Raw genomic sequence first — 14,894 nt, 5'->3', positions numbered from 1 at the left:
GTGGCCCTGGGCYGGCGACGGGACCTGGGTGAGGATCTCACAGGGTCACCTACAAGGGGGAAGTGCGAGACTAGCAGCACCAGCCAACCCACTGCGTGTGCCTACGGCTGCTAAAACCAACAAACAAACAATAAAAGCCTAGGAGGGGTTGGCCACTAGGCTTTTAATTACTTTTTTTAAACAAACTAACTAGGTGACGAGCTGTGGGAGGAGGAACTGTGCCAGGTACCTTTTGAGGGGCCACGCTGGCTCAAGGACCAAGGCCCGGGGCAGCCAGGCAGTGACTGCAGCAGGCTCTTGCCGTGAGGCTGTGCCAGTGCAGGAGTTTCTGCTACGTGTGGCACCTAAATGCTCAAAAATACTCCCAGTACCCCCCGGGAGTATTTCTTTTTTCAACCAAGTATTGCCTGCTTTGCACTACCACCGTGAGCAGCCCCTCGTGCTCTGTGGGAGCCACCCTTGCCTCCGTGTCCCTCAGGCAGGTGCAGGACACGTCCCTTGCCTAAATGTGCTGGTGGGGCAGGGCCAAAGGTGCCGGGGGGCGTGCGGGGGGCGAGTGCCCCGCCAAGCGTGGGGCACAGCTGCAGGAAGATGGGGAGCCCTGGGCTCCCTAGAAGCGCTAGGAGGGACATGCGGGCCGGGGACGAGGGTTAAATGGAAGGTGCTTTAGCCTGCGACCCCGCTCCTGTTCCTCCTGGCAGCCAGGGCTCCTCTTGGGAACGCTGTCCTCCTTCCCCCCTCCAAGCCGAAAGGCCTCATTTGTGCAGAGCCGAGTCTCCGTGAAGGGCAGGGAGGCCGCCCGAGCTGGGAGCCCTTCACGCGGGCCTGCCCGCCACTCACTCCTGGGGCTGGTCGGGAGGGGGCATTGGGACAGCAGACGGCTCCACGCCCCAGATGTCCCGGGCGTACTCCATGATGGTCCTGTCGCTGGAGAACTTGCCCGAGCACGCGATGTTCCTGATCACTTTCCTGGTCCACTCCCGGGGGTCCTGCGAAGAGCAGAGGGAATCGTGCRCGGTTCGTCCTGCCCCCAGCTCTGCCTGGGCTCTCAGCCGTGCAGGGCACCAGCTGGGGCGCAGCGGGTACTAGTGAGTCCAAACATGCAGCGCTCTCCCCCAGGCCGACCCGCTCCCGCAGTGGCTGCAAGCTGGCCTCCCCTGCAGCAAGCTGAGCCCAGCTCCTCCCCGCTCCCCTGAAGCCCTGGAGCTGCTTACCAAGAACAGCTTGTCCACTTGGCCTTGGCATTTGATATAATCTTCGTAGTCAGCAAACACCTTAAACCTGAAGGCCGACAAGGCAGAGTGAGGCCATGGGGCTGCCAGAGCGCAGGCCCCGCCGGCCGCTTGCCAGGCCTCACCTGTCGTTGCTCATGAGCATGTTGACGACTTCCTTGAAGCAAGCGGGTTCTCGAGGCGAGAAGAAGCCGCTGCTGATCTGGTCGATGGCCTGGCGCAGCTCTGGCAAGCGCTCGTAGTACTCCCGCGCGTTGTACCTGCGCCCAGGGGAGCATCAGGAGGGAGGCGCGCGGCCGCCGTCCCGCAGCCCAGCACCCACGGAGAGCAGCGCCTCCGGATACATCCCTCTCCACTCCAGGGGAGACCCTCCGAGCGTCCGCTGCTCGCCACGGCCTGTGTCCATGCCCAGCGTAGCCCCATCTGACTGGCCCCGGCACGTGTCTCCCTCTCCCAGCACCAACCCGCTGCGATTCAGGGCCTCCACCTCCTCCACTCGCATGCCGAAGATGAAGAGGTTTTCTTCGCCCGCCTCCTCGGCCATCTCCACGTTGGCCCCATCCATGGTGCCGATGGTGAGGGCCCCGTTCAGCATAAACTTCATGTTGCCAGTGCCTGAGGCCTCGGTGCCAGCTGTGGAGATCTGCTGGGAGAGATCAGCTGCCGGGATCGCTGCCAGGTGTAAGAGAGGTGGGAATTAGCCACAGCTTTCCACAGCCCGGGGCCCAGGACAGCAGAGCAGCTCGGGGCATCTGCTAGAAACCCTGCTAACTCATCACAGCTTCAGCCCACACAGCTCAGGGCCAGCCATAACACCAGGCCTGGCTGAGATGCAACCACCATGTGCGTCCGCTGCCATCCCCTCCATGGGAAGTTATGGACATACCTTTCTCAGCCAAGGATACCCGATAATTCTCCAGGAAGATGACCTTGAGCTTGTCCCCCACATAGGGATCATTGTTGACAACCTCGCCAATGGATGTGATGAGTTTGATGATCATCTTGGCCATGTGGTAGCCAGGGGCTGCCTGAAGAAGAGCAGCCCAGAAAGGGTGAAGGCTTTTAAGGAAGGGAGAACATGAGAGGTGCCAGCGCAGGTCCTCCCTGCAGAGAGAATCTGGGCCTCACCTCTGCTGGTCACGCAAATCAGCAGAAAAACCTTAATGGAAGGAGAAGTCCTGAGCCACAGGGAGGGAAGGATGGGGCCTTTTCTGGCCCAATTAGTCCATGAAAGCATTTCCTGAAGAGCCACCAGCACAGAATGTGCTGGCTAACCCAACGGGAGGCCAGCAAAGCCCCTGCAAAGAGGCAGCACCTTCCCCATCCCACCAGAGCCACACAGCTACTGAGCCTGGGACGCGTTTTTACCTTTCCTCCAATCATGATAGTCCTGGGCACAAAGGATTGGGATGGATTGCTTCTGATGCCTGAAAGAGCACAGAGTCATTCTGCTGAAGCCATGGTGAACTGGCAAAGCTCGCTGCTCCCACTGGAGATGAGCCCTCCTCTTTGGAGCTCTGCGTGACCCTTTTCAGGGCTTCCTCCTGGGGAGGAGCCCCTCATGACAGGAGAGCATAGCCAGGCTCAGGAGCCTGCACTGATGCACCCGCTCCGCACCACCCGTCGGCACCCAAGGTGGCATCAGGGAGGGACTTTGTGAGGAGCCCTGGGCAGCACTTACGGTTGTAGAGGGTGATGGCATGCAGGCAGTTCAGTAGCTGCCGCTTGTACTCATGGATTCGCTTCACCTGAACGTCGAACATGGAGGAGGGGTTGATCTTCACCTTGTACTTCTCCTCCAAGTAGGCTGAGAACTTCAGCTTGTTCTCCTGCCAAGGAAACCCGATGAGAAGCAGGCATGGGCTCCTGGGCATTGTATCAGACAGGAGTGTTCACTGCAGGGGYGTTCCTGGGAACGTGCTCTTTCCCCTTCTTCCCACACCCAAACCACGTTACCTGTTTGACTTTTGCCACGTCCCTGATGAAAGTCTCATTATCGACAAAATCCAGTAGCTTCTTCAGTTGGCTCAGATCCGTGATAAAATCTTCTCCGATTTGCTAAAGGAACAAACCAAGACAGCAATGTCCCACCTTTAAGTCTTCTCACCCAGTATACAATTATGCTTCCCTGACAGATGCCATGAATCCACTAGGAAGGGGATGAAGAGACACTCAAGGCAGGAAAGGGAATACAGCTTCTTTTTCTTGGTGAGGTTACTGCTCTGTGTCACTTGGGAGGTCCGGGTGAAAATGGATACATGCAAAAACACAAAGAAGTCCCTTTTTCCTCAAAGGAGTTTAGAGGAAGCATGTCTGCACACACCAGGGCTTCCTGGTAGCTGGAGGAGCTGAATGGCAGAGCTTAAAACTACTTTTATTTGCAGGATGTTTTTCAACCATTGCACGTCTCAGTATGAAGGAAAAGCTGCTCCTCCAAGGCCTGGTTCACAAAGGACCCAAGGCTGCAGCTGGACTTCTTAGAAAGCCCTTTCTGTCTGTGAAGCTGGATGCTTTTGTGRATACCTGTTTCCACAGAACATGACACTGCCCCACAGGTTGTTTGTAGACACCACGAGGCGACAGAAACAGGCCCAAATTTCTCAAATTCTCCATCTTTAAAGCTCATGACTTCAGAGCTCGGGTCGTACCAGACTCTGCTCACAGCTGCCGGGAGTTAGGCTTGGGCTCCGCTCAGGCTGACACGAAGAGGCAAGCAGATGAAAACAGTAGGAAGAGCCTAAGCTTGTGACTTACCTCAGCAATAATGTCAGCTAGTCCAGGGTTGCAGAGCAGGAGCCAGCGCCTCGGTGTGATCCCATTCGTCTTGTTCTGGAACTTCTCTGGCTCCAGCTCATGGAAATCCTTGAATCTGGAACACCAGGGAGCAGAAGCCACTCTGAACCAGGCCTCTCCACAACCCAGGACTCCAGCTGGGCCCAGCTTCCCCTACTGAGGCAAGAACCCCTCTTCTTGCCTCAGGGCAATCTCTGCTGACCTCTCTACACTACCTTGAGTTCTCAGTGTTGCATCTCATCTCCTCCCCCAGCCATAAGGATTAGGGTTTCACAAATGCCAAAAGGAGAGGAGTTAGATGTTGCAGGCACATGAATGAGTGTATGTCACTCCATCTGTCATGCGTAGCAAAACAACCAAAGCAGACTTCGATATCCTTGGCCAGACCCTTAGACTCACAAGCAAAGCTCCCTGAGTGCAGAGGAGAGGTTTGTGCCCGCCTTGGACATCTCCCAACTCACACTGAGCTCTTCACAATGTCCGAGTGGATACGGGCCACGCCATTGACAGCATGGGAGCCGATCACGCAGAGGTTGGCCATGTTGATGCGCTTGCAGGCCCCTTCCTCGATCACAGACATCCTCCTGAGACGCTCGTTGTCCCCCGGATAGAGAGCTGCCACATGCTGCCAGCATGCCCAAAGCAAGGAAGAGAGATTAGCAACCCCATGTAGGACCTGGAAACGCTCCCACCCTACAGAAAGGTACGTGAGCCCCCAGACCCGCCCTGACCAGTGACCAGCCCAGGCCCTTACATCCAGATGCCTTTGGTTGAGGGCGTAAATGATCTCTAGATGACGGGGCAGCAGCTTCTCAAACATGGGCACTGGCCAGCGCTCCAGGGCTTCGGGCAGCACGGTGTGGTTGGTGTAGGCGCACGTGCGCTTCGTGATCTCCCAGGCCTGYGTACACATGGCAGGTTGACACGCGCACCCAGCTCGGCAGGGCACGGGGAACCTCACCTTGGGTGAGGACAGGGTGCCAGCTCTTGCTCCCTCATGTCCAGAATGCATCTCGCAGCTCTGCTGACCTTGTCCCAGTCCACCTTCTCCACATCCACCAGGATCCGCATGAGCTCCGGAATGGCCAGGGCTGGGTGGGTATCATTTAACTGAATAGCTACCTGCAGCACAGACAGGCCAGGCTTACATCCCACAGGAACAAGACTCTGGTGGTTTCCTAGCACAGCATCCTTTGAAGATAGGGTGAGGGCTGAGCCCTAAGTCCACTCTCGTGTCTCACAAACCCATCAACCAGTAACACAGGGAGCTCTCAAAAATGGAACTATTGGACCTTAGCTAGTTTTACTCTAAACTGCAAATTTTCTCCTGGAGAGACCAAGAGATCACCCATTTTCCAACCCAAATGACCAGGATCTTTGTATACTTGACCCTGTCTCATCCTGAGCATCCTGTTCTCCCTAACCACAGGCAGCCCTGGGCCACAAACTCACCTTGTCTGGGAAGGTTTCAAAGCACGTTCGTACAGGATCTCGGCAGCCAAATTTGGACGACTTGAAGCGGCGGATGATGTCCTGGAGGGTGGCAGCCACTACGAAGTACTCCTGTTTCAGCCGCAGCTCCTTGCCTTCGAAGAACTACACATGGAGGACGCAGAGCCATCAGTGCAGCAGCAGCCAACCCCCTAGAGCTGCTCCTGGCCACTGACRGGCCTCCTGCCAGCCCTGACATGTCCAGCACCTCATCAGGGCTGCTATGGATGTTCCTCGAGCTGCACTGCGTGGGACCGAACCAGGGACAGGGGCTTGAAATCCCAATCTTGGACCAGGAGCAGCCCAGTTCCATGGGATGATGCTGCTCATTCAAGATGTCGCTGTGTGGTCTCAAGTGCCTCCAGATGGCATCAGAATTGGCCACATTTTGCTGCAACTCACACAGAGCAAGCACAGCTCCCTCCCTCTCTGATAGACCCTTGGCAGGGTTTTGCTAGACCCTTGGCAGGGTACTGAGGGGAGTCCAAAATTTGGACTCCCCTCAATAGCCTGGGTARTGTCCAGGCACTCCAGCAATAAAATGACAAGGGGCAAGATCCCAAGAAGCAGCACAGAGAGGAAGGCAGGAAGTCACTCACATTGTCATTTGGGTACAGGACTCTGGAGATGTTTTCTGCCAGGTTTCTGTCCAACACAGCCTCGATGTAGTCACCCACATTGACTGCAGCATGGGAGAAGGACACACAGGACTGCAACAGCTGTAGCGATTCGGGCGGGTACCAGACCCTGTATCCTCCTCCCTCTTGTACAGGTCCTGAGCCAAGGGCCCTCACCTCCTGCTAGCCACGACTGCAGAGATGTTTAGCAGGAACATAAAAGCTAGTAAGAGTGAAGCATGAGTGGGAACATACGTGTGCAGAGTGGGAGAAACAAGAGACAGCATCAGAGAATAGCACATCACCACCCAGTTTGAGAAGATACAGAGATGYAGACAGAAACAGAAGACAGATGGAAGCTGGAGGAGCAGATGGAGGCACATCCTAGTGCCCAAGGCAACGTCTCAGATCAGTTTTGCCTAAAACCATCCCCCTTTCAGTAATGGCCTAGCACTGATCTGTAGGGTAGCTGCCCTGCCTCTGCTCTGCATCACTCCAGCTAGAGCCTGGGTGCCAAGGCTGAGGCAGGCATGGCAGGGATGGAGAAGGACAGATGGGTGTCCTGGTGCAGGGGCGTTTTGATCTGTGGATGCACCCACAGCTCTGTGTTTTGGGGGCATCCAGGCGACACAGAAGCCACAGGCCATAGGGGAAGAGCTGTGCACACAGAAGCAACCATGGCTCAGCCCAGAAGAGCGGCAGCAGAGACAGCACTTACATTCCTGCAGGTTGAAGTCATGAGGTGCTTTCGCGGACCACAGCCTCATGGTGTTCACCGTGTTGTTCCTGTACCCCGGCACGGGTGTGTCATAAGGCATAGCAAGCACAACCTGCAAAATGTTGCCCTCCCATGAGCGACGTGGTGTCTTCATTGACACAGAAGGAGGGGGAAACACCTCAAAGCGCAGAGGAAGCCGGAGAACAGGCAATTCCTGGCTGCAGAAAAGATCTCATCTGCACTAAAACAGGTGTGCTGAGGTTCACAGGCTTGCTTGCTCTCACAGGCACTTACAACTGGTGCTGGCAATGGGCTAATAGAAGGACCAGAGCTGTTTGCATCTTTACTGACAAACAGGAGTGAAGAGCCCATCCACAAAAGGCAGCAGAGTTGCAAGCAAGCTGCTGGCCTCCCTCTGCCTACTGAAGTATCTCCCGTGCTGGTGCTGCAGGACAGCTGCCACCCAGGGTAGACTGCTGGACAAATCCTAGCCATTAGCCCTCTAGCACATCCTGAAGTCACCGCTTCTCCCAGGCAGCAGCACAAGAGGCGTCTGAGAGCAGAGGGAGACGGGCTTACGGGCAGGGAAAATGTGGGCAGGTTGGCACACTGCCCCCAACAGCYTTTCTGTGTGTGTGTGTGTGTGCGCTGGCACCAACACTGGGGAAAAATCAGCAAGAGCTCGGGATCTAAAAGCTAATATCACTGGCTCTGAACATGGAAGGAATGCAAGCCCGCCCCATCTACGCGCCGGGCCCGGGGCACACACTGCCTGAGCAGAACGAAGCTATATTTGGACATCGTTTCTTTGGCTTTTCTTTTTCTGCATGTGCCCTTCCAGCTCATTTCCTCCAAGGGCACTGGCTGGACACACACTTTGTGGTAGGAAGCAGCTGTTTCGCACTGCACAGCTTGGGCTCCCTGCAGCCTGACAGGCAGACACCCCAYGTTGCTGGCTGCTTCTTGCCATTGGCAGGGCTGTGACATTGGAGCTCAATGACACCACAGTGTCCCTTGAACTGGAGCTGGTTCCCTGCTCTTCTGAACAGTGGCTCTGTAACCAGGCTCAGCTCCTGGCAGGGCTGTTGGTGCTGAGGGGATTGGCTTGGCTTTATGGCTGTGCATTCCTGAGASGAGCAAAACAGGCTCAACAGGTTGTGAGACCCTTGGCCAGTGTGGAACAAGGCTGGGCTGTGTCTCTAAATCTCCAAGAAACTCATAAAGTCCTTCCTTTCCTTAGGCAGTGGTTAAAAAGGAAAGGCCAACACACTTTCAGCCCTCTTTGCAAATGTGTGCCTATTTAAAGCTTGCCTTCCTCAGCTGCAAGACTGGAATACTTTTATTATTCAAGCAAGTGTTTGCTCTCTATGTGTTTGCTCTGGCACCAAACAAGGCCTCCAGACTGTCTGGAAACTTGAGCCTTTGCTGCAAGCATCCCCTGTCAGCACTCCATCTATCTGGCTGCACTGATCAGGGAAGAGAGGAACTTGCTCCAGGGACAGGAGTTAAGCACTCAACAGGTTACTCCAAGGCTATGCCAGGCTGTGAACCTCCAGCAGCAGCAGAGCAACCTGCAAAATTACTGTGTGTGAACAAGGGGAGCCAGGAGCAGCATGGAAGGGATCCAGCTCTCTGCCAGTATAAATCAGCCTTTAATTCCACCCAAGGATGTGGGTTTGTACCCTGAAATCAGTTGAGTTGACTTCAAAACCGTGACTAGATATTTAGGTGAATCACAAAATCCTGAGTCTCCCCAAACTAGGAGAAGAGTCGGACACCAGTCAGCACAGGGGAAGACTCCCCGGCTTTGCCCTGTCCTGTCCCCTCCAAGCCCGACACCGGGGCCCATCTCCACACCTGAGTATCGATCCACTTGACTCCCTCCGGAGTGTGATCCACGCGGCCGTAGAAGTGCACAGGCAGCATGTATTCCGGGCGTGCCTTCTCCCAGGGATTGCCATAGCGCAGCCAGTCGTCAGCCTCCTCCACCTGGAAGAAGATTTAAGGCCAAACTAGGCCTTTCCGAAGACAGCCCAAACTTAAAAGCCAAGTCTTAGTAAGCTGGCTTTGGAAAGGAGATGCACCAGCCACTAGAAGAGAGCTGGGCTTTCCAAAGCACGTGGGTGACTGCATATTCAGCCTCTCACATTGGCTTTGCAGAGCTGTGTTGGTCTAAACTATCCCCATGGCCAAAAGACTCTGTATCCAGTTTGACAGGGACAGTGAGTGGAAAATAATAAAAAAAATGAATTCAGCAGCACAGTCAGGGCTCATGTGCAGCAGAAAACAGCCAGGCTGAGGCACTCCAAAGGGACGCTCTGTGTCCACAGGCATTTTTCTGACAGGAGTGGGGCAGCCTGAGATGTAACCCAACACTGCCCGCTATCTTCTTTTTAAAGTAACATCAAGCCAATGCAATTGTTGTTTTTCTCCACTTCTGTTTTCACAGTTTATGGAGCTCAGCATTGGCACTTCTTTGTGGGGAAGAAACTAAAAAAAMCACCCTCACCTGCACTGATTTATGCAGTGCTACTTTAAGGGGGAAAAGGGTCCTTTATGTACATAATCAACCAGGCCTCCTAAAGGACATTATTTCCAGACATGCACTAGGGACAGCTGTCATTTGGGGCATAAATCCTGACTTTTATCATTAGGCTAAAGTGAAATTTATCCCAATTTTGCTTACCGAACGCTTTGATTGTGCTACAGCAGAGTCCCTGTTTGATCCTCTGCTGCTAGTCTCCAGGGAACAGCAAGGAGCAGCAGCCCCTGCTCCTTTATCCCATCACATTTCCCTTCACCCTCACTCCGGACACCTCCAATGCGGTTCCGCCCCAGCGCCGGCGCTGCCCTCACTCCTTGCCYGGCTCAGATGGAACTCTCGGGTACTTGCATCCATGGAGGCTCGGGCACGGATTTGGATTTCAGCCGTGCCCCACAGGCACCCCCTCACCGTGGAGGTCAACTGGTGTTGGCGAGTGCCCCGGGCRGAACCTGCTGTGCCTCCAGCAACCCACAGCTTATACACGACCCACGTCACCCCTGCGCTGCCGAGGGGCTTTTTGTGGCCAGGCCTTGTCCACAGGCAGAGGTGACCGTCACTGCACAGGGGCAGAAAGGGAAGGGGCGACTTTGCTTTGCTGATGTACCTGCCAGCCGTCAACAATCTTCTGATTGAAGATACCAAACTCATAGCGGATGCCGTATCCGTAGGCTGCCAGCCCCAGCGTGGCCATGGAGTCCAGGAAGCAAGCTGGAAGAGCAGAGCACGGTGACAGCGGGAGGAGCCTGGCACCCGGCACGCACCGCGCAGGAGCCACCACGACCGCTGCCCCGACATCTTTTATCTAACAGAGGAAACCTGCGTGTAGGAAGGGCCGGGCTGCAGCAGGGCCCCTGTGCCCAGCACGCTGGGCTGCCAYGAAGACCCCCAAGGACAGGGCAGCTGCAAGTGGGGGTATCAGCACTAGGCTTGACCTAAGGCAGCCTGGCACACAAAGCAGGGCTCCTGGACCTGCCTGGCTGTAGCACCAACTACTTTACTATTATCTCTTTCAAAGCAAGCCTTTCCATCCATCATTCTAGGACTGCCCTAGTAAGGACCAGCCCTGGCATCTCCACCGTGCCAGGGATTCCTCGTTCCCTCGTGCTCCTTGTTCACCTATGAGGCAGGCAAATTAAAAGAACAGCCAATGTTTGGGTGCCTCAGGGTCATGYGAGATTTTATAGGAGAGAGGCTTCAAGGAGCCCTTGGCAGCCCCATTCCAGAGCGCCAAGCTTCGGTTAGGCACGGATGCCTCTCCTTTGGAGAGGGGGATAACTTCCAGCAATCTGGGAGCAYGCGGAGGCCTGGCCACGTGGCGCACGCTGGCCGAGACGCGTGCAGGGCACGGCCTGGGCAGCATCCTGCAGCGGGTGCACGACGGAGCGCGGGGTGCTCGGGGGCTGCAATGGACACATCCACAAGGAGGGCACAGCCCCTGTGCAGCTGGCTTTGAGGACAGGGCTCCCCTCTGCCCAYGTTACCTGCCAAGCGGCCCAAGCCTCCATTTCCCAGCCCAGCATCTTCTTCAATCTCCTCCAGCTCCTCCAAGTCCAACCCCAGCTGTTGGGAAAATAACCACAGCAGAAGACACCGTCAGCACGTCACCCTCACAGGCTATGAGGCTGCTCTCCAAGGAGGGCAAACCCAATCCCTAATTGACCCATCTCACATAAAATAACCCCCCACAGGGCTCTCTCTGCACCCACTCCTCCACATCTTACCAGTCTCCCATCTCAGGGCAGCCTAGTTACTTGGAAAATGATTTAGCTCATCACCAAACGTCACCTTSCCTTGAACTGGAAGGTTTCCTTAGAGACATCAAACAAAACACTTGTCTTCTGGCAGTCCTTCAAGCTGCGAGGCCTGTCCACTGAGCTTGGCTTGGAAAAAGGGTGGCAAACGGCAGGGCGGAACAAAYGGAGCTGCAGAATCCTGCCTGCTTATGTGGGCCTCCCTGCTCTTCATATCCACCCTGCCTTGAGCAACGTCATGGCCATGTTCCTGCAGCTCTCACCGTAACTGCATCTTCCCACACCACTGCCCCTCCACAGCAGAGCTTCTTGACCRGAATCCAGGGTGAAGTGGCTGTCCCATCTTCGGCATCTCTTGGGCAACCTGCTCCTCAGCTCAGCTGTCGGCAGCCTCTTTGGGGGCTGCATGTGCTTGGAGGCCACAAGGCAGCTGCACATTCTCAGAGCTGCTACCTCGCCGAGGACAGCAGTTGCTCACTTTGACATGAGGGTGAAGGATGGGGAGCTGAGCTGATAGCACAGCTGCTCCTCAAGCCCCTGTGCCAGGAACACCTCAGGCACAGTGTGACAGGGATGGCTAAATGTGCAACACAGATAAAGCCAGGGCGGAGAGGGGAAAGATTTGGGACAGGAAAGCCCCAACATCATCTGTGACAAAGATCACTGTCCTCTTGCAGACAAGGCTGCAAGCCTGAATGAAAAAGGCCCTTGCCATTCTGACTGACTTGGTGCTAACAGTGGCCAAGTAGCTTTTTTTTTTTTTTTTTTCCCAGTGTGAACATCTCCAGTGACACTTTAATTTAACAGAATACTCAGACATGGACAAGTCTGCCTAGATCCCCATGGGGGGTGTCCTGGGATAAGACTTCACCTGGTAAATGGCTTCGTCACAGGCGCTCTGCAAGCCCAGGTTCACCATCGTGTTCTGCAGCGTGCGGCCCATGTAGAACTCCAGGGACAGGTAGTAAATGCGCTGGGGAGGCAAAGGAAAAGAGCAGCACGTTACACCCTGCTCCCTTCATTCACCTGCAGGAGGACTGCCCATCACTTGGTGCACCAAATAGAGCCACTTAAAATTAAAAAAAAAAAAAAAAAGYAGACTTAAGAGCTTTCCTGAAGAGGGATGGCTTGCTAAACAGGCCTCAGCGCCTGTTTCTGAACAATTTGTTTGTCGGGAGGATGGTTGCACGGGACRCTGGCCAAGTCTTTGCTGCACATCTCTCTGCCAACAGCCTTCTATAGGAAAATCTTGTTGCCTGTTAAGTGTTTCCCTAATTAACTTAGTGTGAGAATTATCTAGGAGGCCAAGAGGTGCATTTAAACCCAGCCAGCTGGGCAGCTTGCTCCAAGCGACGCTTACACGGGGCTTCTAATATTTTCTCCCATGCAGCTCAAGCTGATCCTCATCCAGCTGAAAAGCAGGGAGAGCCTCCTCCCCTTACATACTTGGCTGGCTTTCAGGCCAGGCCTCTTCCTGCTAATGGTTTTCCAATGCTCCTATCACACTTTGGGAGCTGTCTGAAGATAAACGAGTCGGGTGACCGTGGCAGAATGGCAGGAGGAGGCAAGGGAAGGGAAGGGAGCTCTGGGCATTTCAGCGTCTCCGATTAACATTTCCCAGGGCATTTTCAGCACTGGGGGCTGAGAGTTTTGTCTCTGGCCAGACAACCAGGGTGTCTGGAGGGCTGGCAGCTCTGGACACAGACGCTTCAAATCCACCTAAGCCTGTGAGGCGGCTGGAGCCCTAGGGCAACACAGCTCCAGGTTTCCCGGCACTCGCCTCGCTGCGAGCTGCACACACACGTCTCGCTCTGTCACACAAAATACTTGGCCCAGAGGTGCCGGAAGGCCAGCACGAGCAGCAGGACTCATCTGCAGGGGCCTTTCAAGCCTCGGGAGACCTCAGCTTATGTCATGAAAGCTAATCAAAGTGTAGTTGTAGGGCGGACAGCAGGGGGTAAAAAACACCAAACTTTTGCCCTTGCTCACGTTTTGCTTTTGCTGTATATAATTTTTATATCACATGATTTTTAACAGGGACACGGTGCAGCTTTAAATCCTTCTTCTGCTTGAGCCTCCTTCCCTGCAGCGGGGACGCCCACCCCAGCGCGAGGCAGGAAGGATGAACCCCTGCTCGCTCTTGCTGCTCCTCGGGGCTCGGTGGGAAGCGCRGCGGACACTACGGACGTGGCCRTGGCAGTGCCTGTGACCAGGAYAAGGCCTACGGAGGGGAACATGGCCATGCCGATGCCCATGGCCATGCTGATGCCCATGGAGAGGGGATGTGGCCATGATGATGCCCATGGTCATGACGATGCCCATGGAGGGGGGATGTKGCCATGCCGATGCCCATGGCCATGCCGATGTCCATGGAGGGAGGACATGGTCACAATGTTGCCCACGGTCATAACGGCATCCCATGGAGGGAAATATAGCTATGGCAAAGGCTGTGGTCATGATGATGCCCATGGAGGGGGGCATACGGCCATGGTCACGCCCACGGAGGGGAACATGGCCATGACAATGCCCGTGATGGCAATGCCCTGGAAGGGAGACGTGCCCAGGGCGATGCCCATGGCCACAGCGAGGGCCATGGAGGGAGGACGTGGCCATGGTCATGCCCATAGAGGGGAACATGGCCATGATGATGGCCATAGCAATGCRCGTGTAGGGAGGATGTGGCCATGGTGATGCCCATGGAGGGGAATATGGCCATGATGATGCCCATGGCAATGCTTATAGAGGGAGGAATGGCCACGGCGATGTCCATGAAGGGAGGACATGGCCATGGCAATGTCCATGGAGGCAATGTGCAGCCATGGTGATGCCCATGGCCTTGGCGATGCCCATGGAGGGGGGACATGGCCATGGTGATGCCCATGGCCTTGGCAATGCCCATGGAGGGGGGACGTGGCCATGGTGATGCCCATGGCCTTGGCGATGCCCATGGAGGGGGGACGTGGCCATGGTGATGCCCATGGCCTTGGCGATGCCCATGGAGGAGGGATGTGGCCATGGTGATGCCCATGGCCTTGGCGATGCCCATGGAGGAGGGATGTGGCCATGGTGATGCCCATGGCCTTGGCGATGCCCATGGAGGGCGAACTTTGCCATAATGATGCCCGTGGCCATGGCGATGCCCATGGAGGAGGAACATGGCCAAGGCGATGCCCATGCTCATGGCAACGCCCATGGAGGGGGGACGTGGCCAAGGCGATGCCCGCAGAAGAGGGGACGCGGCCGCACAGTGCCCAGGGAAGGGGGCCGCTCACCTTGGGGTCCTTCTCGTAGTAGTGCTGCTGGGTGCGGATCCAGCGGCCCACGAGGTGGTCGCGCACGACGTGCGCCAGCGCGAAGTAGTAGTCGCGGGGGGTGGCCACGTTGCGGTCCTTGACGAGCGTGAAGTGCAGGTGGCGGTTGAACTCCCTGCGCACGTCGGCCACGTCGCCCAAGCCCTCCAGGCCCCGCACGCTGATCTGCTTCCGCCGCTCGCCGTCGCTCCGCGGCGCCGCCATGGCCGCGGCCCCGCTCCCGGCCCCCCTCCCGGTCCCGGTCCCGGTGCCGCTCCCTGCCCGCCCGGCTCTGCCGCAGCCGGCGCCGCCGCCGCAGCCGGAGCGGCCCCGTCGCGCATGCGCGGGCGGCACCCGCCCCCTCCCACCCCCCCACCCCGCCGCCCCCTGTGGAGGCGGCAGAGGCGGCCGGAGGGGACAAGATGGCGCCGCGGGGAAGGGGGGGCTCGGGGGCGCC

The 14,894-nt window shown here is 56.3% G+C and overlaps 1 protein-coding gene across 2 annotated transcripts; it reads right to left on the bottom strand.

Annotated features, from left to right (window-relative positions):
• Positions 1-537: 537 nt before the first annotated feature.
• Positions 538-14,751, bottom strand: PYGB (glycogen phosphorylase B). Of its 2 annotated transcripts, XM_026041751.1 has the most exons (20): positions 14,420-14,751; positions 12,019-12,120; positions 10,878-10,956; positions 10,001-10,104; positions 8,709-8,840; positions 6,852-6,963; positions 6,116-6,198; positions 5,478-5,621; positions 5,055-5,147; positions 4,780-4,926; positions 4,487-4,650; positions 3,987-4,101; positions 3,189-3,290; positions 2,914-3,061; positions 2,601-2,659; positions 2,119-2,260; positions 1,697-1,904; positions 1,358-1,492; positions 1,215-1,281; positions 538-989 (listed from the first exon to the last, which is right to left on the bottom strand). In XM_026041751.1, the coding sequence occupies exons 1-20, from the start codon at positions 14,660-14,662 to the stop codon at positions 837-839; spliced, it is 2,532 nt and encodes an 843-aa protein (XP_025897536.1). In that variant the 5' UTR covers positions 14,663-14,751; the 3' UTR covers positions 538-836. The 2 variants fall into 2 exon arrangements, with proteins under 2 accessions (XP_025897536.1, XP_025897537.1); XM_026041752.1 differs by lacking the exon at positions 538-989 and having other exon boundaries at positions 1,222-1,281; positions 1,697-1,875; positions 14,420-14,735.
• Between the last annotated feature and the right edge of the window lie 143 nt (positions 14,752-14,894).

This window comes from Nothoprocta perdicaria, unplaced genomic scaffold (genome assembly GCF_003342845.1).
Source record: "Nothoprocta perdicaria isolate Ctin4 unplaced genomic scaffold, notPer1 scaffold_290, whole genome shotgun sequence".
In the NCBI taxonomy this organism is placed as follows: Eukaryota; Metazoa; Chordata; class Aves; order Tinamiformes; family Tinamidae; genus Nothoprocta; species Nothoprocta perdicaria.
Note: the sequence above shows the minus strand (reverse complement) of the source record. Positions and strands in the feature narration are given on the sequence as shown.

Bases quoted from the DNA above. Each gene is read 5' to 3' on its own strand.
- PYGB (XM_026041751.1), bottom strand. From the start codon at position 14,662: ATGGCGGCGCCGCGGAGCGACGGCGAGCGGCGGAAGCAGATCAGCGTG. The intron at 6,199-6,851 runs GTAAGTGCTGTC...CCCATGCTGCAG, and splicing joins TGACTTCAACCTGCAGGAAT to TCAATGTGGGTGACTACATC. The intron at 5,148-5,477 runs GTGAGTTTGTGG...TCTGTGCTGCAG, and splicing joins TTGAAACCTTCCCAGACAAG to GTAGCTATTCAGTTAAATGA.